Source organism: Dendrobates tinctorius, unplaced genomic scaffold (assembly GCF_039654945.1).
Source record: "Dendrobates tinctorius isolate UK_male_01 unplaced genomic scaffold, ASM3965494v1 ptg000051l, whole genome shotgun sequence".
Classification (NCBI taxonomy): domain Eukaryota; kingdom Metazoa; phylum Chordata; class Amphibia; order Anura; family Dendrobatidae; genus Dendrobates; species Dendrobates tinctorius.
In genome coordinates this window covers 7,518,750-7,543,298 of record NW_027361719.1, presented here as the reverse complement: position 1 = coordinate 7,543,298, position 24,549 = coordinate 7,518,750, and the positions used below count along the sequence as shown (strand labels likewise).

The 24,549-nt window shown below is 45.8% G+C and overlaps 1 protein-coding gene across 1 annotated transcript in view; it reads left to right on the top strand.

Annotated features, from left to right (window-relative positions):
- Positions 1-14,725: 14,725 nt before the first annotated feature.
- DAZAP2 (DAZ associated protein 2) overlaps positions 14,726-24,549 on the top strand; it is a 30,369-nt gene continuing 20,545 nt past the window's right edge. The window contains exon 1 of the mRNA XM_073576733.1: positions 14,726-14,942. Coding sequence (XP_073432834.1) covers positions 14,741-14,942 — 202 coding nt within the window. The 5' untranslated portion in view covers positions 14,726-14,740. The remainder of the gene's footprint in view (positions 14,943-24,549) is intronic.

Sequence of the window (24,549 nt, the reverse complement as noted above, 5' to 3'; positions counted from 1 at the left end):
GGGCCCATAATATACTGTATGGAGGAGCAGGGGGCCCATAATATACTGTATGGAGGAGCATGGGGGCCCACAATATACTGTATGGAGGAGCATGGGGGCCCACAATATACTGTATGGAGGAGCAGGGGGCATATAATATACTGTATGGAGGTGCATGGGGGCCATAATATACTGTATGGAGGAGCAGGGTACCCATAATACTTTATGGAGGAGCATGGGGCCTATAATATACTGTATGGAGGTGCATGGGGCCCATAATATACTGTATGGAGACACATGGGGGCCATAAAATACTGTATGGAGGAGCAGGAGGCCCATAATATACTGTATGGAGGTGCATGGGGGCCCATAACATACTGTATGGAGAAGTATGGGGCCCATAATATACTGTATGGAGGTGCATGGGGGCCCATAATATACTGTATGGAGGAGCATGGGGGGCCCATAATATACTGTATGGAGGAGCATGGGGCCCACAATATACTGTATGGAGGAGCATGGGGGCCCACAATATACTGTATGGAGGAGCATGGGGGCCCACAATATACTGTATGGAGGAGCAGGGGGACCATAATTACTGTATGGAGGAGCAGGGGACCTATAATACTTTATGGAGGAGCATGGAGCCCATAATATACTGTATGGAGGAGCTTGGAGGCCCATAATACTGTGTGGAGGAGCAGTGCCCATAATATTGTGTGGAGGAGCATGGGGTCCCATAATATACTGTATGGAGGAGCATGGGAGCCCATAATATACTGTATTGAGAAGCAGAGGGCCCATAATACTGTGGAGGAGCATTGCATGGGGCCCGTGATATACTGTATGAATGAGCATTATATGTGGTGTCCATAATACTGTATGGCGGACTATGTGGTGCCCATAATACTGTTTGGTGGACTATGTGATGCCCATAATACTGTATGCAGGACTATGTGGTGCCTATAATACTGTATGGCGGACTATGTGGTGCCCTGGCAGCAACGCACATCAAGATGAATGCCGGCTGCAGCTGTAACAGGGCGCCAAACGCAACAGGTTGCAATTTGGTGTGCTCGGCGCAGCGTCAAAAGGATGCATGCGCCGGCAAACACATACCTGCGCACGGCCTGCGTCCCCAGTGCTAAAGATAGGGGATGCAGGACACATGCAGCGTCATGCGTCCGTAGGCGGTGCTACCGGCGGAGGCGCGGCAGGGGGCGGGGATTAGCGGCGACCGTGCGCAGCCCGACGCTGCAGCCGTAAACGCTAATGTGAAACTAGCCTACCACTACTCCTGCAACCTTTGATAAGCCGGCAGCCTTTCAATGTTACTGCTATGTGATGTCAGCGCGCGGCCTGTCACAGAGCAGAGCGCCCTGTCGCAGTGGCAGTCGGCAGCAATTTTAATGACCACTCCAAATATGAAGCCACAAGAGGATGCCGGGGAAGGCAAGAAGGTGAGAAGAATCCCACCTCTGTGATTGGGCAAGGTTGTGGCCATAGGGTCGGACATAGGGGCCGAGGGAGGTGACGTTATTAAAGTGAACATGGGGGCCCAGGATGAAGACATTATAACTGGACATTGGGGTCCAGGATGGGGACATTAAATAAAGGGGCCCAGGACCTGGTACCTTATTAAATAAAGGGGTGACAATTACTGTATGGAGGTCAGGATGAGGAACATACATTATTGGTTTATTTTAATATAACCGATACTATGGGTGATCAACAATTTCCATAGTTCCCAAAGGGGATGGGCTACTCTATACATAACACAGAATTCACACATGAGAAGAGCATGCAGCCCAATATCAATAGACAACAGAAGAAATTAAATTAAAAAATCCATTTATTAGACATCACATAAAACCACAAGATCATAGTAATAGCAAATGTAGTAATCAGTGTTTGGGAAACAAAAACAGAATCCCCAGAACAAATTCATAGCCTAGGCGCAGACGAAATGCACCATGGAAAAAATTCCTAAGAAGAAGGAGGGCAGTAAAAAGCCCATGTCATGACCAATCCCCATGCATACAAGTCACATGTCTCTTTGAATCCCATAAATATCCAAAATATATGTATCTAAATATAAAGAGACTGCTAATAAGACAGCACTATGGCCAAAATGCATGGAGACGCCATCCCTTCTAAATAAAGTGACGGTGCAGATCAGAGTGCCATATCGTGCTTACCCATATGGGTGAATATCTGAGTACCAGGACCATGCCCCGACGCACGTTTCGCCTATCTGGCTTCCTCGGGGGGCGAAGCTTCCTCGGGGCTTCCTTTGCCCCCGAGGAAGCCAGATAGGCGAAACGTGGTTTATTGTGGCAAGTGGGGACATAATTATTGTAGGGGCCAATCATGGGACATTGTTACGGCTGTAATTTAATTTACTTTTGAGGTTACTGTCTTCCATGGGGGAGAACAAAAGGGGCTCCTGCTACTGTGCTTGGCGGCACTCTCTTTTTTTTCTTCACCTGACATAGTGTAGAAGTCGAGGAAAATAGTTGGGAATGTGCTCTGGAAGTGATCACTATAGATAACTGTTATTTTCTGCAGAGACGAGTCCGTGCTGGAACAAGTGATGGTGGTCTGCACTGGATGAAGATGAAACACTTCCAACTACAGACATCACAGGTGAGTCAGTGTGTTACTTGTACACTTGCAGTTTATACTGTGTACAGAGCTCATGTGTATAATGTCACTGGTGATCCCTGTATTACCTGTACATTGACACGCTCCTGTGTATAATGTCACTGGTGATCCCTGTATTACCTGTACACTATACACTATATACAGAGCTCCTGTGTATAATGACACCAGTGATCATTGTATTATCTGTACACTCACACTATATACAGAGCTCTTGTGTGTAATGTCACTAGTGATCACTATTACTTGCACACTAACAGTATATACAGAGCTCCTGTGTATAATATGTGTGATGTCACATGTGACTGGATACACCGCCTCCAGCAGGGCGAATTTAAACAGAGTTAAGGGAAACATCGGGGAAACAGTTACAATGGAGGGCCCTGCAATAGGGAACGGGGACGTGGAGACCTCCTGCACTCCCCTGAGTCAGTGTCCCTACACTCAGAAAAAAAAAGGTGAAGACTTTCATATTTGTTTTGTCTAGTGTTATTGTCCTCCCCCTTGTATATATGTATTGTATGGTGTTCATGTATGTCTGGTCCTTGTATGTTTCTGTGCTCCTGGGAGCGGCGCGTGCCAGCACTAACTCACACTGGTGGTGGCAATATATACGCAGGTTTAGTGCGCCTCAAAAAATGTTTGCCTGCGTTCCACTGGACGCAGGCGCGCAGGTTTAGTGCGCCACAAATATGTTAGCCTGCGTTCTAGTGGACGCAGGCGCAGAGGGGGTGATATTCTCGACTCACTATAGGCTCTTACAATACATGTGCGTTGCGGTGAGACCGCCAGTTTGTATTCAACATATATGTATTGTATGGTGTTCATGTATGTCTGGTCCTTGTATGTTTCTGTGCTCCTGGGAGCGGCGCGTGCCAGCACTAACTCACACTGGTGGTGGCAATATATACGCAGGTTTAGTGCGCCTCAAAAAATGTTTGCCTGCGTTCCACTGGACGCAGGCGCGCAGGTTTAGTGCGCCACAAATATGTTAGCCTGCGTTCCAGTGGACGCAGGCGCAGAGGGGGTGATATTCTCGACTCACTATAGGCTCTTACAATACATGTGCGTTGCGGTGAGACCGCCAGTTTGTATTCAACATAGGACTACACAGCGCATGCGCGGTTGCCATGGACCCTGCTCACATGACCGGGACGCCGGTTTACACGCTTCCTGCCTAGGCTGCCTCATAGAGGGGATGTCCATATTGCACGGTAATGCCCCGACTGACTTATGCAAGGTATTTAAAGCCCCCTGGATCACTGCTTTGTCACTTCCCCTGACGAAGCCGTACGGGTTATGGCGATACGCGTGGGGCAATGGTCCTGGGTATGACATCCATACATCTGCACTTTTATTGTGGCTATTGATCTTTTATGGTAGTTTTTGATACTGTTTGGCCTTATTGTCTGCTTTGGCACCATTGATACCTGTAGGGTCTAACTTTTTTCCTCCCCTTCTTGTTATCTGGACTTATCATGGTCCTGGTATGAAAGCCATATAACATGGATTGTTGTATGTGGTTGCTCCACTTCACTTATGGGCTGTGTTTTGTTTAGGGTTATATGGTCCTCATGAGCCTAGGAATAGGGAGGGTTACTGCTATATTGCCACAGTATTGTCAGATCAGATATACACATTATATATGCTCATATGGATGATGTTCTGTGTTAATATGTATTATGGATACTATGGATGCCATAGTTTTGTGATTTTATCATGTTTTTATTGTGTATAACTCTTTTTGTATCAATAAAATTACTTACCGTATTTCAGTCTTAATTGTGTTTGGTGCAGTGTGTGCTTTTTTTGCAGGGGTACTTTCTTTGCTCTTTTCTCATTGTCATTATTCCACTGCTGCGGCACCTGGCCATATCATTGAAGTTGCTATTTTGCACAGTTTAGTGCGCCCATAATTGCTTTTTGTGCAGTGTCCCTACACTCCTGACGATCCCTAGGCAGGTTCCGCACCTGGCGACGAGCTGGATACCTCAAATCCCTAGCTCGCCCTGCACCTATCCCTTTCTAGTGAATTGGACGGTGCAGAAACTAATCCCACCACTGCACTAATACACACACAAGGAAAGTAACAAACAGGGAAAAACACCACTTAGCTTTGCTCTGTTGCTATTGCTCCCAGCAACAGAGTACGACACCAAAGTTCAGCTTCACCCCTGAAGCTTGACACCTGCATTCAGCTTCTGCCTGAAGCTATTACACCAGAGCTCCCCTGAGCTGCCAGGAACGCCTCTCTGTAGTTCCTTCCTTCACCAGACTTGGTTGGAAATTAGCAATATCACCAACAGTGAGTGAGACCACCTGCAACTCCTTTATAGGTAGCAGTCAGGGAATCACACCTGCTTCATTATCACGTGCAATAACACTAGCAGCCACCGGGGGCAACTAAACTAAAGTAACCAGAGTGCAATGACCCCAACGGCCAACGGGGCAAAACTAGAACTAAAACAACCACAGTGTAATGACCCTAATGGCCACCGGGGGGGGGCAAAACTAACTTTAAGCCAACAGCTTAAAGGAAAAAAAAAAAGGTTACTTGTGCAAAATCTGTCATAATCCAACCAGGATTATGACAATATCACTGGTGATCCCTGTATTACCTGTACACTGACACTATATACATAGGTACTGTGTATAATGTTACTGGTGGTAATAAGTGTTGTTAGTATTGTGGTTTGTATTCATGATCAGTATTGTAGTATTCAGTCACTATGTGGTGGTAATTTGTGATCTGGTCACGGTGTGGCAGTATTTCGCCTTGTATCTTGTATGTGGTATTATTTTGTCCCTATATGCTGGTAATATGTCATGTTATTCAGTCACTATGAGGTGGTAATATGTTTTATGGTCATGGTGTGGCTGTATTTGTCCCTTGATTGTGGTATTAGTTGGCCACTATGTGGTCTGTTCATGGTCTGGCAGGATTTGTTCCTTGTATGCAGTATTATATGGTCACTGTGGTCTGGTCATGGTGTGGTTGTATTTGTTCCCTGTATGTGGTATTATTGGTCTTGGTATAGGGGTTTGTGTTGTGTATGACTGTCATTTGTTCTCTCATATTACTTAGGCGAAGATTCTTTATTTCCTTTAGAGATTAAATACTTGGATCACCTCGTCAGAGATATTCGTAGTTACAGGGGTTCTCCAGTGAAAAAAAAAGTAATCACCTCTCTACAGGATAAGTGATAACGTATTGATTGGTGGGGGTCTGACTACTTGGACCCATTCAGCAAAATGTGGAACTTTTCATCCCCATTAGACTGGTATGGCATGTCCGACTTGACTACTGATCCATTAATTTCCTCAGTGGCTGCACTTGTTTTTTTCTAGAAGACCCAAAGAGAATGAATGGAGCTGCAGTCAGACATCCCACCTGCCATTCCATTTTAAAATGAGGATAAGTGTCCTATCAATGATAAAACTTCCTCATTCTTTCAATCGATGCAGTTTCTAATGGTTGGACCTAAGCGATCACCTATCCAGTGGAGTCCACGCATGGATCAGTGATAACTTGTTTTAACCAAAGAATCCCATTAATATAAACTACAGTAATTATACATCCAGTTATGGGGGCGCACAGTAGATGTGCAGGAGCCGCCTGTGTTTTACAGCCCATGCTCCACTATAATCAGGAAAACGACTGACAGATATTTGCATATAGCTGTAGGGTGGACCCCTAGAGTCCATTCCCCTGGTGGGCCCAGGACACCCCAGTCCGACCCTGAATGTATGTATATTTTCAGTAGTGAAAAATCACAAACTCTGATGATAAAAACTGACACACAGACGAAACTTTGATCCAAAACACAGATGGAAAAACGTCCATGTTTTTAAATGAAAGAAAACTCACAGATGTCTGAATGAGGCCTTAATCCAATGGATTCTGCCTGCAGAAGCGAGCAGATTAGTCAGAGGACCCTTACCCCTGAGGAAGCCACAACAGGTGTGGCAAAACATGTGGGGTCTTCAATCCTCATTTTTATCCTTTGCCTTATCCTTATGCATTAGGTCTGTCAGGTCTCAATTTGACTTCTATCATTTGGTATATTATTTCTCTTTCTGCATGATATGTCTATTTCGTTACTGTTCATTTGTCCTTGATTACTATTATGTTCCTTGTTAGCCATAGAACATGTTTAGTACCTTGTATATGTTCCGATTATTGCATTTTCTTGTATATTGATATATTGCCTATTGATATGACCTACGGACACCTTGTGTGTTATTCACATTAGTTTGGCTAATGAGTGTAGGTGTTAGAATTTAATAAAACCATCACCCATGTGCATCATTGTTTTGGCTTTTAGCCTTTTTATTTGTTTTTAACGTTTTGTGTACTGTTTTGGTTTTGCTATTTATCTATACAAATAAATTGACATTTGCATAAGGTGATCTCCTGGCATTTGCATACTTCTGCTTCTCTCGTTGTTTGATCATATACTTAGTATGTGTTAGGCCGGGTTCACGTCAGTGGCTCCGCTACGTGTAGTGACAGTTTCCTCACTGACACACGTAGACACATTAAAATGAATGTGTCTCTGCACATGTTAGCGTGTTTTCACGGACACACTGTCCGTGAGAAAAACACGGAGACATGTCAGTGTTCGTGGGAGCGCACGGTCCGCAAAAATGCTGAACACGTGCACACGGAGAACAGTTCACACTGTCTTCAGTGCTCACGGACGGCCACAGGGATGAAGCGCTACTGTAAGCCACGGTTCCCCTGTGGCTGGTGCTGAACGCGGTTGTCATTCTTCTCTCCTGCTCTGCCGGCAACAGCGAGCAGGAAAGAATGAATGAAAACCCGACATGGGGTCCCCCTCAGTTTATGAACCAACCAGACGAAACTTACACCTGTAGGCTGCAGCCTTCAGCTGTCTGCTTTAGTCAGGTTGGTTGTCAAAAATACGGGGGACCCCACACCGTTTTTTTAAATTATTTATTTAAATAATTAAAAAAACAGTGTGGGGACCCCTCTATTCTTGAGGACCAACTTTGATGAAGCTGACAGCTGAGGGCTGTAGCCCCCAACTGTTAGTTTCGTCTGGTTGGTTCATAAACTGAGGGGGACCCCATGTCGGGTTTTCATTCATTCATTCTCTCCTGCTCGCTGTTGCCGGCAGAGCAGGAGAGAAGAATGACAGCCGTGGTCAGCAAAACCACATGGGAACAGCGCATACTGTAGCACTTCTTCCCGGCGGCGTCCTTGTGGTCCTGATGCGGCTCACGTGTGTTACCATGTGTCCACGCGGACACGGATAGCTCCAGTACCGGAGAAAACGGTACCGGAATTATCTGGACATGTGAGACCGGCCTTAGGGTGATCCCATAATTATTAGGTGGTGCCCTCATACTTATTGTCACAGATTAGCCAGATGCAGATTGGCCTGATTTAAACTAGGGTCACAGGAGCGTATATTCTCTAGTCCACGAGAATTGGGTCATTTATGCAAAGCACACTCTGATCTGATCCTGTCAGTCCATGGATATTGGACTGCACTCATGGCAAGTGGGAAGAGCGGAGGCTAAGGGCCAGAATTAGCGCATCCTATGAGTGCACCTCACACAGTGTGGGATAGAATGACAGATGAGTGTGAGACAGACTGACAGATTAGTGTGAGACAGACTGACACATCAGTGTGAGCCAGACTGACAGATGAGAGTGAGACAGATCAGTGCGAGACAGACTGACAGATCAGTGCGAGACAAACAGATGAGTGTGAGACAGACAGATCAGATTGTTAAGAATGACATATCAGTGTGAGACAGACTGACAGATCATTGTGATACAGGTTGACAGATGAGTGTGAGACTGACAGATGAGTGTGAGACAGACTGACAGATCAGTGTAAGACAGCCTGAGAGATGAGTGTGAGACAGACTGACAGATCAGTGTGAGACTGACAGATGAGAGTGAGACAGATCAGTGCGAGACAGACTGACAGATCAGTGCGAGACAAACATGAGTGTGAGACAGACAGATCAGATTGTTAAGAATGACAGATCAGTGTGAGACAGACTGACAGATCAGTGTGAGACAGACTGAGAGATGAGTGTGAGGCAGACTGAGAGATGAGTGTGAGGCAGACTGAGAGATCAGTGTGAGACAGACTGACAGATCGGTGTGAGACAGACTGACAGATCGGTGTGAGACAGACAGAGATGAGTGTGAGGCAGACTGACAGATGAGTGTGACAGACTGACAGATGAGTGTGAGACAGACTGACAGATCAGTGTAAGACAGACTGAGAGATGAGTGTGAGACAGACTGACAGATCAGTGTGAGACTGACAGATGAGAGTGAGACAGATCAGTGCGAGACAGACTGACAGATCAGTGCGAGACAAACATGAGTGTGAGACAGACAGATCAGATTGTTAAGAATGACAGATCAGTGTGAGACAGACTGACAGATCAGATCAGTGTGAGACAGACTGAGAGATGAGTGTGAGGCAGACTGAGAGATGAGTGTGAGGCAGACTGAGAGATCAGTGTGAGACAGACTGACAGATCGGTGTGAGACAGACTGACAGATCGGTGTGAGACAGACAGAGATGAGTGTGAGGCAGACTGACAGATGAGTGTGACAGACTGACAGATGAGTGTGAGACAGACTGACAGATCAGTGTAAGACAGACTGAGAGATGAGTGTGAGACAGACTGACAGATCAGTGTGAGACTGACAGATGAGAGTGAGACAGATCAGTGCGAGACAGACTGACAGATCAGTGCGAGACAAACATGAGTGTGAGACAGACAGATCAGATTGTTAAGAATGACAGATCAGTGTGAGACAGACTGACAGATCAGTGTGAGACAGACTGACAGATCAGTGTGAGACAGACTGAGAGATGAGTGTGAGGCAGACTGAGAGATGAGTGTGAGGCAGACTGAGAGATCAGTGTGAGACAGACTGACAGATCGGTGTGAGACAGACTGACAGATCGGTGTGAGACAGACAGAGATGAGTGTGAGGCAGACTGACAGATGAGTGTGAGACAGACTGACAGATGAGTGTGAGACAGACTGACAGATCAGTGTGAGACAGACTGACAGATCATTGTGATACAGGTTGACAGATGAGTGTGAGACAGACTGACAGATCAGTGTGAGACAGACTGACAGATCAGTGTGAGACAGACTGAGAGATGAGTGTGAGGCAGACTGACAGATGAGTGTGAGACAGACTGACAGATGAGTGTGAGACAGACTGACAGATCAGTGTGATACAGGTTGACAGATGAGTGTGAGGCAGACTGACAGATCAGTGTGAGACAGACTGACAGATCAGTGTGAGACAGACTGACAGATCAGTGTGAGACAGACTGAGAGATCAGTGTGAGACAGACAGATCAGATTGTTAAGACTGACAGATCAGTGTGAGACAGACTGACAGATCATTGTAGATACAGGTTGACAGATGAGTGTGAGGCAGACTGACAGATCAGTGTGAGTCAGACTGACAGTTGAGTGTGAGGCAGACTGACAGATCAGTGTGAGACAGACTGACAGATCAGTGTGAGACAGACTGACAGATCAGTGTGAGGCAGACTGACAGATGAGTGTGAGGCAGACTGTCAGATGAGTGTGAGGCAGACTGTCAGATGAGTGTGAGGCAGACTGTCAGATGAGTGAGACAGATTGACAGATGAGTGTGAGGCAGACTGACAGATGAGTGTGAGGCAGACTGACAGATGAGTGTGAGGCAAACTGACAGATGAGTGTGAGACAGACAGATGAGTGTGAGGCAGACTGTCAGATGAGTGAGACAGACTGACAGATGAGTGTGAGGCAGACTGACAGATGAGTGTGAGGCAGACTGACAGATCAGTGTGAGACAGACTGACAGATCAGTGTGAGACAGACAGATCATATTGTTAAGACTGACAGATCAGTGTGAGACAGACAGATCAGATTGTTAAGACTGACAGATCAGTGTGAGACAGACTGACAGATAATTGTGATACAGGTTGACAGATGAGTGTGAGACAGATTGACAGATCAGTGTGAGACAGACTGACAGATCAGTGTGAGACAGACTGACAGATGAGTGTGAGACAGACTGACAGATGAGTGTGAGGCAGACTGACAGATGAGTATGAGGCAGATTGTCAGATGAGTGTGAGGCAGACTGTCAGATGAGTGTGAGGCAGACTGTCAGATGAGTGAGACAGACTGACAGATGAGTGTGAGGCAGACTGACAGATGAGTGTGAGGCAGACTGACAGATGAGTGTGAGGCAGACTGATAGATGAGTGTGAGGCAAACTGACAGATGAGTGTGAGACAGACAGATGAGTGTGAGGCAGACTGACAGATCATTGTGAGACAGACTGACAGATCAGTGTGAGACTGACAGATCATATTGTTAAGACTGACAGATCAGTGTGAGACAGACAGATCAGATTGTTAAGACTGACAGATCAGTGTGAGACAGACTGACAGATAATTGTGATACAGGTTGACAGATGAGTGTGAGACAGATTGACAGATCAGTGTGAGACAGACTGACAGATCAGTGTGAGGCAGACTGACAGATCAGTGTGAGGCAGACTGACAGATCAGTGTGAGGCAGACTGACAGATGAGTGTGAGACAAACTCACAGATAATTGTGATACAGGTTGACAGATGAGAGTGAGACAGACTGACAGATGAGTGTGAGGCAGACTGACAGATGAGTGTGAGGCAGACTGTCAGATGAGTGTGAGGCAGACTGACAGATCAGTGTGAGACAGACTGACAGATCAGTGTGAGGCAGACTGACAGATGAGTGTGAGGCAGACTGACAGATGAGTGTGAGGCAGACTGATAGATGAGTGTCAGGCAAACTGACAGATGAGTGTGAGACAGACAGATGAGTGTGAGGCAGACTGACAGATCAGTGAGAGACAGACTGACAGATCAGTGTGAGACAGACAGATCATATTGTTAAGACTGACAGATCAGTGTGAGACAGACAGATCAGATTGTTAAGACTGACAGATCAGTGTGAGACAGACTGACAGATAATTGTGATACAGGTTGACAGATGAGTGTGAGACAGACTGACAGATCAGTGTGAGACAGACTGACAGATCAGTGTGAGACAGACAGATCAGATTGTTAAGACTGACAGATCAGTGTGAGACAGACTGACAGATAATTGTGATACAGGTTGACAGATGAGTGTGAGACAGACTGACAGATCAGTGTGAGACAGACTGACAGATCAGTGTGAGACAGACAGATCAGATTGTTAAGACTGACAGATCAGTGTGAGACAGACTGACAGATAATTGTGATACAGGTTGACAGATGAGTGTGAGACAGACTGACAGATCAGTGTGAGACAGACTGACAGATCAGTGTGAGGCAGACTGACAGATGAGTGTGAGGCAGACTGACAGATGAGTGTGAGACAGACTCACTGATAATTGTGATACAGGTTGACAGATGAGAGTGAGACAGACTGACAGATGAGTGTGAGGCAGACTGACAGATGAGTGTGAGGCAGACTGTCAGATGAGTGTGAGGCAGACTGACAGATCAGTGTGAGGCAGACTGACAGATGAGTGTGAGGCAGACTGACAGATGAGTGTGAGGCAGACTGATAGATGAGTGTGAGGCAAACTGACAGATGAGTGTGAGACAGACAGATGAGTGTGAGGCAGACTGACAGATCAGTGTGAGACAGACTGACAGATCAGTGTGAGACAGACAGATCATATTGTTAAGACTGACAGATCAGTGTGAGACAGACAGATCAGATTGTTAAGACTGACAGATCAGTGTGAGACAGACTGACAGATCATTGTAGATACAGGTTGACAGATGAGTGTGAGGCAGACTGACAGATCAGTGTGAGGCAGACTGACAGATGAGTGTGAGGCAGACTGACAGATCAGTGTGAGACAGACTGACAGATCAGTGTGAGACAGACTGACAGATCAGTGTGAGACAGACTGACAGATAATTGTGATATAGGTTGACAGATGAGTGTGAGGCAGACTGACAGATGAGTGTGAGGCAGACTGATAGATGAGTGTGAGGCAAACTGACAGATGAGTGAGACAGACAGATGAGTGTGAGGCAGACTGACAGATCAGTGTGAGACAGACTGACAGATCAGTGTGAGACAGACAGATCATATTGTTAAGACTGACAGATCAGTGTGAGACAGACAGATCAGATTGTTAAGACTGACAGATCAGTGTGAGACAGACTGACAGATCATTGTAGATACAGGTTGACAGATGAGTGTGAGGCAGACTGACAGATCAGTGTGAGGCAGACTGACAGATGAGTGTGAGGCAGACTGACAGATCAGTGTGAGACAGACTGACAGATCAGTGTGAGACAGACTGACAGATCAGTGTGAGACAGACTGACAGATAATTGTGATATAGGTTGACAGATGAGTGTGAGGCAGACTGACAGATGAGTGTGAGGCAGACTGATAGATGAGTGTGAGGCAAACTGACAGATGAGTGAGACAGACAGATGAGTGTGAGGCAGACTGACAGATCAGTGTGAGACAGACTGACAGATCAGTGTGAGACAGACAGATCATATTGCTAAGACTGACAGATCAGTGTGAGACAGACAGATCAGATTGTTAAGACTGACAGATCAGTGTGAGACAGACTGACAGATCATTGTAGATACAGGTTGACAGATGAGTGTGAGGCAGACTGACAGATGAGTGTGAGGCAGACTGACAGATGAGTGTGAGGCAGACTGACAGATCAGTGTGAGACAGACTGACAGATCAGTGTGAGACAGACTGACAGATCAGTGTGAGACAGACTGACAGATAATTGTGATATAGGTTGACAGATGAGTGTGAGGCAGACTGACAGATGAGTGTGAGGCAGACTGATCGATGAGTGTGAGGCAAACTGACAGATGAGTGAGACAGACAGATGAGTGTGAGGCAGACTGATAGATCAGTGTGAGACAGACTGACAGATCAGTGTGAGACAGACAGATCATATTGTTAAGACTGACAGATCAGTGTGAGACAGACAGATCAGATTGTTAAGACTGACAGATCAGTGTGAGACAGACTGACAGATCATTGTAGATACAGGTTGACAGATGAGTGTGAGGCAGACTGACAGATCAGTGTGAGGCAGACTGACAGATGAGTGTGAGGCAGACTGACAGATCAGTGTGAGACAGACTGACAGATCAGTGTGAGACAGACTGACAGATCAGTGTGAGACAGACTGACAGATAATTGTGATATAGGTTGACAGATGAGTGTGAGGCAGACTGACAGATGAGTGTGAGGCAGACTGATAGATGAGTGTGAGGCAAACTGACAGATGAGTGAGACAGACAGATGAGTGTGAGGCAGACTGACAGATCAGTGTGAGACAGACTGACAGATCAGTGTGAGACAGACTGACAGATAATTGTGATATAGGTTGACAGATGAGTGTGAGGCAGACTGACAGATGAGTGTGAGGCAGACTGATAGATGAGTGTGAGGCAAACTGACAGATGAGTGAGACAGACAGATGAGTGTGAGGCAGACTGACAGATCAGTGTGAGACAGACTGACAGATCAGTGTGAGACAGACAGATCATATTGTTAAGACTGACAGATCAGTGTGAGACAGACAGATCAGATTGTTAAGACTGACAGATCAGTGTGAGACAGACAGATCAGTGTGAGACAGACTGACAGATCATTGTAGATACAGGTTGACAGATGAGTGTGAGGCAGACTGACAGATCAGTGTGAGGCAGACTGACAGATGAGTGTGAGGCAGACTGACAGATCAGTGTGAGACAGACTGACAGATCAGTGTGAGACAGACTGACAGATCAGTGTGAGACAGACTGACATATAATTGTGATATAGGTTGACAGATGAGTGTGAGGCAGACTGACACATGAGTGTGAGGCAGACTGACACATGAGTGTGAGGCAGACTGACAGATGAGTGTGAGGCAGACTGACAGATCAGTGTGAGGCAGACTGACAGATGAGTGTGAGGCAGACTGACAGATGAGTGTGAGACAGACAGATCAGAGTGAGACACACAGCTCAGACTGTTAAGACCAGACAGATGACTGTGAGACAGATCTACTAAGCAATGCCCATAAGCTGTCAGGCTGATCGCGTGGAGGTGTGGGAGTGCCGCCAGAGGGCGCTGCTGTCGGCGGTACATGTTGCCACCTCCGTGCAGAGCGCACACAACACAATAAGGAAGTGGAGAGAAGCGGAAGTAGAATCATCCTCAACAACAACACGGAAAACACAGACTGTGCACGGCACCGGCGACATGAACAACAAGGGTGAGTCCGCTGCTTCCCGGGCGCTGCGGGGAAGGGGAGGCGGGGACGGAGGCTCCGTACAGGGCGCTGCCGTGTGTGACTGCGGGGCGCGCACCTCGTCTTGTCACCTGCGCACGGGCCTGGGAGCCCATCCCAGCAGCAGGTACCATCATGCTTTGCGATTAACCCCTTACGCGAAGGTATGACTTGCTAATGTTGGGAATGACATAGGAGTGTGTGTGTGTGGCTGAGGGAGAACTACAAGTCGCAGCTCCCCTGACACATAATGGTGCTCTTATGGTACGGGTGGGGGATAGGCGCCCCCCCACGGAGAGTGCTTACCGTCTCAGCCTTCAGGCAGAGGAATGGCTCTGGGCCCGGACGCTTGGTCTTTCTACTGTTTGGCGCGGTGTCAGGGCCTAGTGGCCAGAGGCGGTATTGCATGCTCTGCCGGTGTAGTCGGGACGCGCTGGGGCTCTGCTGCTTTGCGCTCTCTGTGGCAGCAGACAGTGCGCAGGGACAGACGCTTACCAGTCAGTGCCATGCTCCTACCAACCTAAGTGTAAATGGTGCCGTGTGTACAAGGCTCTATCAGTGTCAGTCACGTGTATATGACTGTCCTAAGGTGAGAATCCAGGTAGGATCACTACCTCTACCTGTCAGGTGCCATCACTGTCATGCGCTGTGTCATGCAGGCGGCTCACACTACCACACGGTAATTACACGACGGACTGTTGTGTAACAAGATAAATATTTTTCTAATTCCTGTAGCTGCTCACTTCCTCCGCGCCTGTCACCTGATGATCTAGCCGGCATTAGATTGCCTCACTGCTTGGGATGTTCTTCTACGTCAGTGATCTCCAAGCTGTGACGGTGGAGGGCATGTTGGGAGTTGTAGTTCTGTAACATTCCATAGAGGTGCTCTTTATGGAGGAGTGGACAAAAAAAATACTTGCGCACACAAATTGTAAGACTAAATTTTTTGTTTGCGAGTAGAAATGTGAGAGACTCCCTAAATGTATAAAGGAAGGTGATGTGGTCAGATGAGACCAAAATTGAACTTTTTGGGCACCAAGGTAAACTCTAGGACTGGCGCCAAACCAACACAGCTCATAACCCCAAGAACTCCATACACACAGTGAAACATGGTGGTGTCAGCATCATGCTTTGGGGATGTATTTAGTCAGCAGGGAGAAGGAAAATGGTCTGAGTAGAGGGGATGATAGATGGTACAAAATACATGGATAACCTTTAGCAAAACTTGTTTGTCTGTCAGAGATTGGGATGAAGGTTCACCTTCCAACAAGACAATGACCCAAAGCATACTGCTAAAGCAACACTCGGGTGGTTTAAGGGGAAATGTGTACATGTTCTTGAGTTGCCTAGTCAAAGCCCAGTCCTTAATCCAATTGAGAATCTTTGGTCAGACTTTAACCCCTTAATGACCGGAGCGTTTTTCATTTCTCGCTCCCCTTCTTTCCACAGCCATAACTTTTTTATTTTTTCGTCAATATGGCCATGTGAGGGCTTATTTTTTTTGCAGGACGAGTTGTATTTTTGAACGACACCATTGGTTTTTCCATGTCGGGTACTCAAAAACGGGGAAAAAAATTCCAAGTGCGGTGAAATTGCAAAAAAAGTGCAATCCCACACTTACTTTTTTGTTTTGCTTTTTTACTATGTTCAGTAAATGCTAAAGCTGGCCTGCCATTCTGATTCTCCAGGTCATTACGAGTTCATAGACACCAAACATGTCTAGTAGGTTCTCTTTAATCTAAGTCAGTGGTTCCCAAACTCCAGTCCTCGCGGACCCCAACAGGTCATGTTTTCAGGATTCCCTTTAGTATTTCACAGTTGATGGAAGTATCATCAAGGTATCAGGAATTCTCTCACATGTGTAACACAATGGAAATCCTGAAAACATGACCTGTTGGGGTCCGCGAGGACTGGAGTTTGGGAACCACTGATCTAAATGGTGAAAAGAAATTCCAAAATTTGCTTAAAAAAAAGCACAATTTTCCCGAGACCCGTAGTGTCTCCATTTTTCATGATCTGGGGTCGCGCCGAGCTGACATTTTTAATTATACCATTTTGGTGCAGATACGATCTTTTGATTGCCCGTTATTACATTTAAATGTAATTCTGGCTTTTTTTTTTTTTTTTCTTGCTACGCCGTTTAGCGATCGGGTTAATGCTTTTTTTATTGATTGGGCGATTCTGAACTCAGCGATACCAAATATGTGTAGGTTTGATTTTTTTTTTTTTTGTATTTTGACTGGGGCGAAAGGGGGTGATTTAAACTTTTTGTTTTTTAAAGATTTTTTTTTTTTTAACCTTTGGCATACTTCAATAGCCTAGAAGCATCCATTATTTGATCGGCTCTGCTACATATAGGTGATGCTCAGATCGCCTATATGTAGCAGATTTACTGCATTGCTTTGAGCGCTGACCATCGGGTGGCGCTCATAGTAATGTGCCGGCAGCAATCATAGAGGTCTCTATGAGACCTCTTGTTGTCACGGCAATGCGCCGCTGACCCCCGATCATGTGACGAGGGTCGGCGATGCGCTCATTTCCTTCCGGGCGCCGGAAGCGCTAGATAAATGTCCGCTGTCAGCCTTTGACAGCCGGATTTAACTAGTTAATAGGCACGGGTGGATTGGGATTCCACCCGCTCCTATTTAGGGCACATGTCAGCTGTTTATAACAGCTGACATTTCGCGACTTTGAGGTGGGCTTCCCGCCGCCTTTATCCAAAGCGACTTACAGTAGGGTGAGTGCACACAGTGCGGATTCAGCTGCAGATTTTTCTGTGCGGATTTGCAGGTAAAACCGCAGGTAAAGTGACCTGCGGTTTATCTGCAGATTTGCCTGCGGTTTTCCCCAGCCGTTTGACACCTGGACAATGGAACAGGTGTCAAACCGCTGCAGAATCCACAGAAAGAATTTACATGCTGAGGATTTAAAATCGTGTGGAAAAATCCACAGCATGTGCACTGCGATTTTGAAAACCCATTGGATAACGCTGTACTGTACAATGTTTGCGGATCCGCAGCGTGTGCACATACCCTTAATTGCCACAAAAGGATGTTCCACAAAGTACAGACTTTAGGGGGTGAATAGTTATGCGCACTGAAGTTTTCAGTTATATTTGTTTGCTTCACAATAAAAAGAAAAAGAAATGTTCACTGTTGTAGGCATGTTCTTTACATGAACTGATGCAAACACTTAAAAATAAATAAATAAATAAAATTCCAGGTTGTAGGATGTGAGGTAGAAAAACATGAAAAATGTGAAAGGGTCGAATATTTTCGCAAGTCATTCTCAGCATTGTAGGAAAGGGATGCTGTCGGCACAGAACGACTGTTCAAACCAAGTCCGGCCACTCAGTGCATCATGGCGGCCAATCATTTAACTACACTTTCCCACCTGCCTGTTTTCACTCTTTCTCCGGTCTTCTCTGGCTCTATGAAGCCAGAGAGCTGTCAATCAAAGAGGAGGGGTGGAGATAAAGGGTGGCAAGGTGTAGTTGTGATCGGCCCCGCCATGATGCACCGAGTGGATGGTCCTGGCTTGAATGGTCAATCTGTGTTAATAGTCCCTAAAAGGTTGTTCCAACAGTTTTTGCATATATAAACATTGCAATATATCTGTTCAGAGCAACAGGCTTCTTTCTCCACTTTTGAGACCTATTTCTTCTCCCCCTTTGCCTCTTGAACTGATCTTTGACTCAGAGAATCAGCTAAAATCATTCTTGCTCAAGACCAGAGTTCACTGTTCACTGAGAAATCGGTTACATGCTGCCTACGGAAGTCTATAGAGATTGGAGGGACAGTATGAAAGTGGGTGACAGTGTTGCTGTTTCCAGTAAGTGTTTCTCTCATCCTAGTGCCAGATTCACCACTACACTGCTAAATAATGCTGTAATGTCCATGCTGCAGCTGTTGCTTCTGAACATATAATGTTTGCAATATAAAGACAGGACTGAGAAGCCCTGATGTCTCCTCTATGAGAAATGTTGAAAAATGCAGGACACTGCTCATACGATGGTTACTTATTTGTAATCTCTTCAGTTTTTTTTTTTTTTTTACCTACACTTGGATCCTTATTGAACAAGTATCCTTGCTTTTGTGTGCATCACTTGATCCAAGGAAATAAAAAAAAAAAAAAAAAAAAAAAAAAACCCAACAAACTACCCCATAGATTGCAAAGGTCTACAAAAAAAAACTTTTTTGGTGCCAATATTTTTTGGAATGGATGTAAGGTATTTTTAGGGAGCTGAATTAAAAAAAACTCATTACTTTTTGCTGAATTGGTTGTAGTTTTTTGAGATAATTGATCCATGAAAATAATGCAGTTCCCCAATGCGACTTGAGTGATAACAGTGATATCTTTTGGTCTTTTGACTCTTTAAAAGTGTCTTAGCTAATGATATATCCCATGTTATTTTAACTGTCTGCTACTTTATAAGTACGGTATGCTAAAATATCAGATGTGTAGATGCGGAGGCTCCCTGGAAATTGGGCCTGACAACTCTGAACATTGCCTCTAATGTGTTTGAGCCGGTGTGTAGCAGACATGCGGTTGATACTTGCACATCTGTGTTTCTTTGGTGTCGATGTATCACTTTCATCTGTGTGCAGTGGGGGGGATTCAGAAATTCATGTGTTTCTGGATGCCAGAGGATTTGCATGTTTCTGAATCTATTTTATTCTATTATTTCCTTGTACCTCAGTCTAGAGCCTCTCACCTAGCCAAATCGGTTCTCATACTTTGCACTGACGAGGGCCAATAGCCCGAAACACTGTGTCTGTCTGCAAATTGAGATTCTGATTTGGCTGTTATCCTAAGTCATATTATAAGACTCGTTAAAGGGTTGATTGTGACTTGTAGGATCTCTACTACCAACAGGTGGCGCTATAGAGTTTAAGTCCTTTTTCTCTTTGAAGAGGCAATTTGCCTATTATTTCTAAACACTGTTTTTCAGTGATTCCTTTGTATCCCCGTTAATACTGCACCCACACACACAAGATACACCATTTGAAAGGTAAACTGGCCCCCTTCAGCAAGAAAATAGCCAAACAAACCACACATTCACGATTTGATCACAAAATACAGTTTAAACATTAATTTTCATAAACCTGCAGTAAGGAAAAATGACCTGCAGGTGGCACCACAGTACCCCAAAGCACACTACCAACACATTTGTAAACATGCATTGTTTTTTCGCTCATTACTTCACCCCGCACACACGATATACCATTTGAAAGCTAAACTTGCTCCCTTCAGCAAGAAAAGAGCCAAACAAACCACACATTCACAATTTTATCACTAAATACAGTTTAAATATTCATTTTCATAAACCTGCAGAAAGACACAATGACCTGCAGGTGGCACCTCAACCGGAAGACATTTTTTGGCCTCTACTTATCAAAACAGTTTATTGTATTACCCATCTACATTTATAAATACCTGTCTGTGTTCATCAGCTCATGAAAAACATTTACATTAGACCAGCTTGCTTTTTCTGAAATTGCCTGCGCCCCCGACGACCAATGTGTGAAAATTTGTCAAGGGCCAAGCTAGTCTCGTATAATTTCATTTTTCATTCCACTTTATCTAGATATGTGCGATTATATGAATCTATATGTCATACGATACATGGAAAGAGTGACTTCTTCTATTGAGTAAGAAATTCTGCTATAAACTGACATCTAGTAACTTGCTACATTACGTAGGCTGCCAATATTCATGTCCTCATTTAACACGAGCGGAAGATGGTGGCCGAGGGCCAGGGGCCATATGCCATATTCCGCCACTTCCTTCCCTCCCACTCCTACACATGCCCTGCATCCATGGCTGTAGAGTACTGATTCCTGCTGATCTATCGCAGCACTTGCTTATGTCATACTGCAGGCATATCGAACATTGCTGGAGCATTTCTCTACAAGGATCGTACATCCAGAGACAAAGCTGTTCCATCCAGTGTGTATTTCATCCCTGTCCTCTGGCAGAAAAGCTGACTATGCAGTTCCCGACAATTATTTTTCTGCTGCGTCGCTAACATGAGATGGTAAATGCATGCTGATCACAGTTGTGCCGAACAAGACGTTGCCCATAAGGACCTGCAGAAAAAGGAGAAGCCCTCGGGGGGGAGAAGCAGGGAAAGTTTCTATGCATACAGCAATCTAACAACAACCCTTGTGTACTAATATTCTCTACAATGCCTCAGCCAGGACTGATGAGAGGAACTGCTATAAAATTAGACTTGTCAACACAGCAGGCGGACTGCGCGTGTGTTTCTATGCAGAAAAAGAGAGTTTAATAGATTACAAGCCTCCGACCTGCAAATCTGCTCCCAGGCCTACAACACTTGTAGATGAATAGTGTGAGGCCGGTTTCACATTTGCGCTTTATAGCGCTGCGATGGCCTGCGCACGGCTGCCGTTAAGCCCCGCCCCCTGCTGGCTCCCTGCCCGCCCCATCCGGTCATCGCCGCCTACTAGCGCACATGGGCGCTTGCGGTCTGCGCACCCTATCTTTAGCATAGAGTGCGCTGGCAGTGCGCTAGCAGGATTTTGCCGTGCGCTGCGCACGTTTGAAGGTGCGCCCGTGTGCGCCGAACGCAGCATGTTGCATTTCGGCGCGCACGGCGCACCTTCAAAAGTGCGCAGCGCACTGCAAAATCCTGCTAGCGCACTGCCAGCGCACGATCTGCGCACCCTATGCTAAAGATAGGGTGCGCAGATCGCATGCGCCCATGTGCGCTAGTAGGCGGCGATGACCGGATGGGGCGGGCAGGGGGCGGGGCTTAGCGGCGGCCGTGCGCAGGCCGTCGCTGCGCTATAAAGCGCAAATGTGAAACCGGCCTTAGATAAAGCTCACCCCTGCTTGATGTGCGCATGTTCATCCAGCCTGCAACTGATAAGTGCAAGTGCACCGACAAAGCTGTTAGGCTCCAGACATACTTTATAAAACACAGTATTAGTTTGAAGTCCTGCACACTGGTTAAAGGGAATCTCACCACTTTTTTCTGCATATCATGTAAAAATATTCAATTCAGTGTCACCTATTCATTATAACAGTACTTTTCATACCCCTTGACTCCTCACCTTTGGTCAATAAATACCGTTTATTTTCTTCACGTGGTGTATGTAAATCTGCACAGTCCGATGGGCGGGGCTTATTGTCCGTCTCTTCCCCCCTCCTGTCTCGCTTTACGTATTTCTTTCTTGTAATTCCTGCGCTCGTGTACTGTTGCCGCGCATGCGCAATCAAATGGCCTTTCACACATGCGCAGTATGCTTTGCCCAACAGTGGGCAAAGCATAAAATCAGTATTGCGCATACGCCTTTACGTTCTATGGCGCGGAAGTATTGCAATGCAAATTGTGTGCTTCCTCAAGCATACTGCGGGCCATAGAACTTGATGGCGCATGCGCAATACTGATTTTACTGTTGAGGCCGGACCTCTCCCGGCGCCTGCACACTGTAGGACTCTGCTCTGCCCTCAACAATGCAGAGCAGTGTGCCTGCGCAGGAGCCGCGACGGGAAGCAAAGAGGACGTCATCGTTAAAAGATGGGAGGCGCCGGACCGCGACACCCATCGGACCAAAGCAGGACCCGGCCCCCCCTGGGTGAGTATAATATAACTCCTTTTTCTTATCTTTCAGGTTACATCGGGGGCTTATCGACAGCATTACAGGTATAATAGGTGACAGATTCCCTTTAATTATATACATGCGATTATGCTGCAGGGCAGGTGTCACGACTGGAGCCTGCCTGCAGAAGTGTGTTTTTTTTTTTTTTTTTTTTTTTTTTTTTTCTTCTAGTATGTGTATATAATATTCATTATGTAAACTAGGGAGCAGGTTGCTGAGAGATCAGTGACCTGTCAGCAGTCTTCATTATGAATAGCTAATCATAGCACCACATAAAGACCCCCCCCCCCCCCCCACGAGCATATCATTAATCTTTATTTTCAGTTTTGAGTTAAACAACCACCACAAGACAGCATTGTAATCAGTATAATGGCGCCGAACTGACTGTCAGTCTAAGTTACTGTGCACAATCCTGCTGACAGGTTCCCTTTAACCCCTTCCTTACCAATGACTGAATAGTACATCATCGGTAAGGTCCCCTGCTTTGAGGTGGGCTCCGGCGGTGAGCTTACCTCAAAGCCGCAACATGTCAGCTGTTATAACAGCTGATATGTGCCCGCAGTAGGCGCGAGCGGAATCGCCGTCCGCCCGTGCCAATTAACTAGTTAAATCCCGCTGTCAAAGCTGACAGCAGGCATTTATATAGCATTTCCGGCCGCCGGGCCGGAAATGAGCTCATCGCTGACCCCCATGACGTGATCGGGGGTCGGCATCATGTTGCCTGGACAACCTGAGGTCTCATAGAGACCTCTATGGTTGTTCCAGTCAGATGGCTTTCAGCGCCACCCGGTGGTCGGCGCTGAAAGCACAGGATTAAATTTGGTACATATGGGTGATCTGCTCATCGCCCATATGTAGCAGAGCCGATCGAGTATTGCATGCTTCAAGCCTCCTATGGAGGCTAATGAAGCATGCGAAAAGTAAAAAAAACAAACAAACAAAAAAAACTGTTTAAAAATAAAAAATATAAAAAAACCCCTAAAAGTTCAAATCACCCCCCTTTCGCTCCAATCAAAAAAAAAAAAAAAAAAAAAAAAATCCCACATACACATATTAGTTATCGCCGCATTTAGAATCGCCCGATCTATCAATAAAAAAAAAAAAAGCATTAACCCGATCGTTAAACGGCGTAGCGGGAAAAAAATTCAAAACGCCAGAATTACTTTTTTTGCTCGCCGCGACATTGCATTAAAATGCAATAACGAGCGATCAAAAGAACGTATCTGCACAAAAGTGGTATCATTAAAAATGTCAGCCCGGCACGCAAAAAATAAGCCCTCACCCGACCCCAGATCACAAAAAAATGGAGACGCTACGGGTCTCAGAAAAATTGCGCCTTTTTTTTTTTTTAAGCAAACTTTGGAATTTTTTTTCACCACTTAGATAAAAGAGAGCATAGACATGTTTGGTGTCTATGAACTCGTAATGACCTGGAGAATCATAATGGTAGGTTATATTTAGCAACTAGTGAACCTAGCAAAAAACAAGTGTGGGATTGCACTTTTTTTGCAATTTCACTGCACTTGGAATTTTTTTCCCGTTTTCGAGTACCCGACATGGTAAAACCAATGGTGTCATTTAAAAGTACAACTCGTCCCGCAAAAAATAAGCCCTCACATGGCCATATTGATGGAAAAATAAAAAAGTTATGGCCGGGAAAGAAGGGGAACGAAATCGAAAAAGCTCCGGGAGTGAAGGGGTTAAAGGGAATCTGTCACCTATTTTTCGTATATAAGATGCGGCCACCGCCATCAGGGGCTTATCCACAGCATTCTGTAATGCTGTAGATAAGCCCCCGATGTAACCTGAAAGAAGAAAAACGCGCTATTTTATACTCACCCGGGGGCGGTCTGGGTCCGATGGGTGTCGCGGTCCGGTCCGGCGCCTCCCATCTTCTATCGATGACGTCCTCTTCTTTGCTTACTGTCGCGGCTCAACAGGGCAGAACAGTGCGCTGCGCAGGAGCC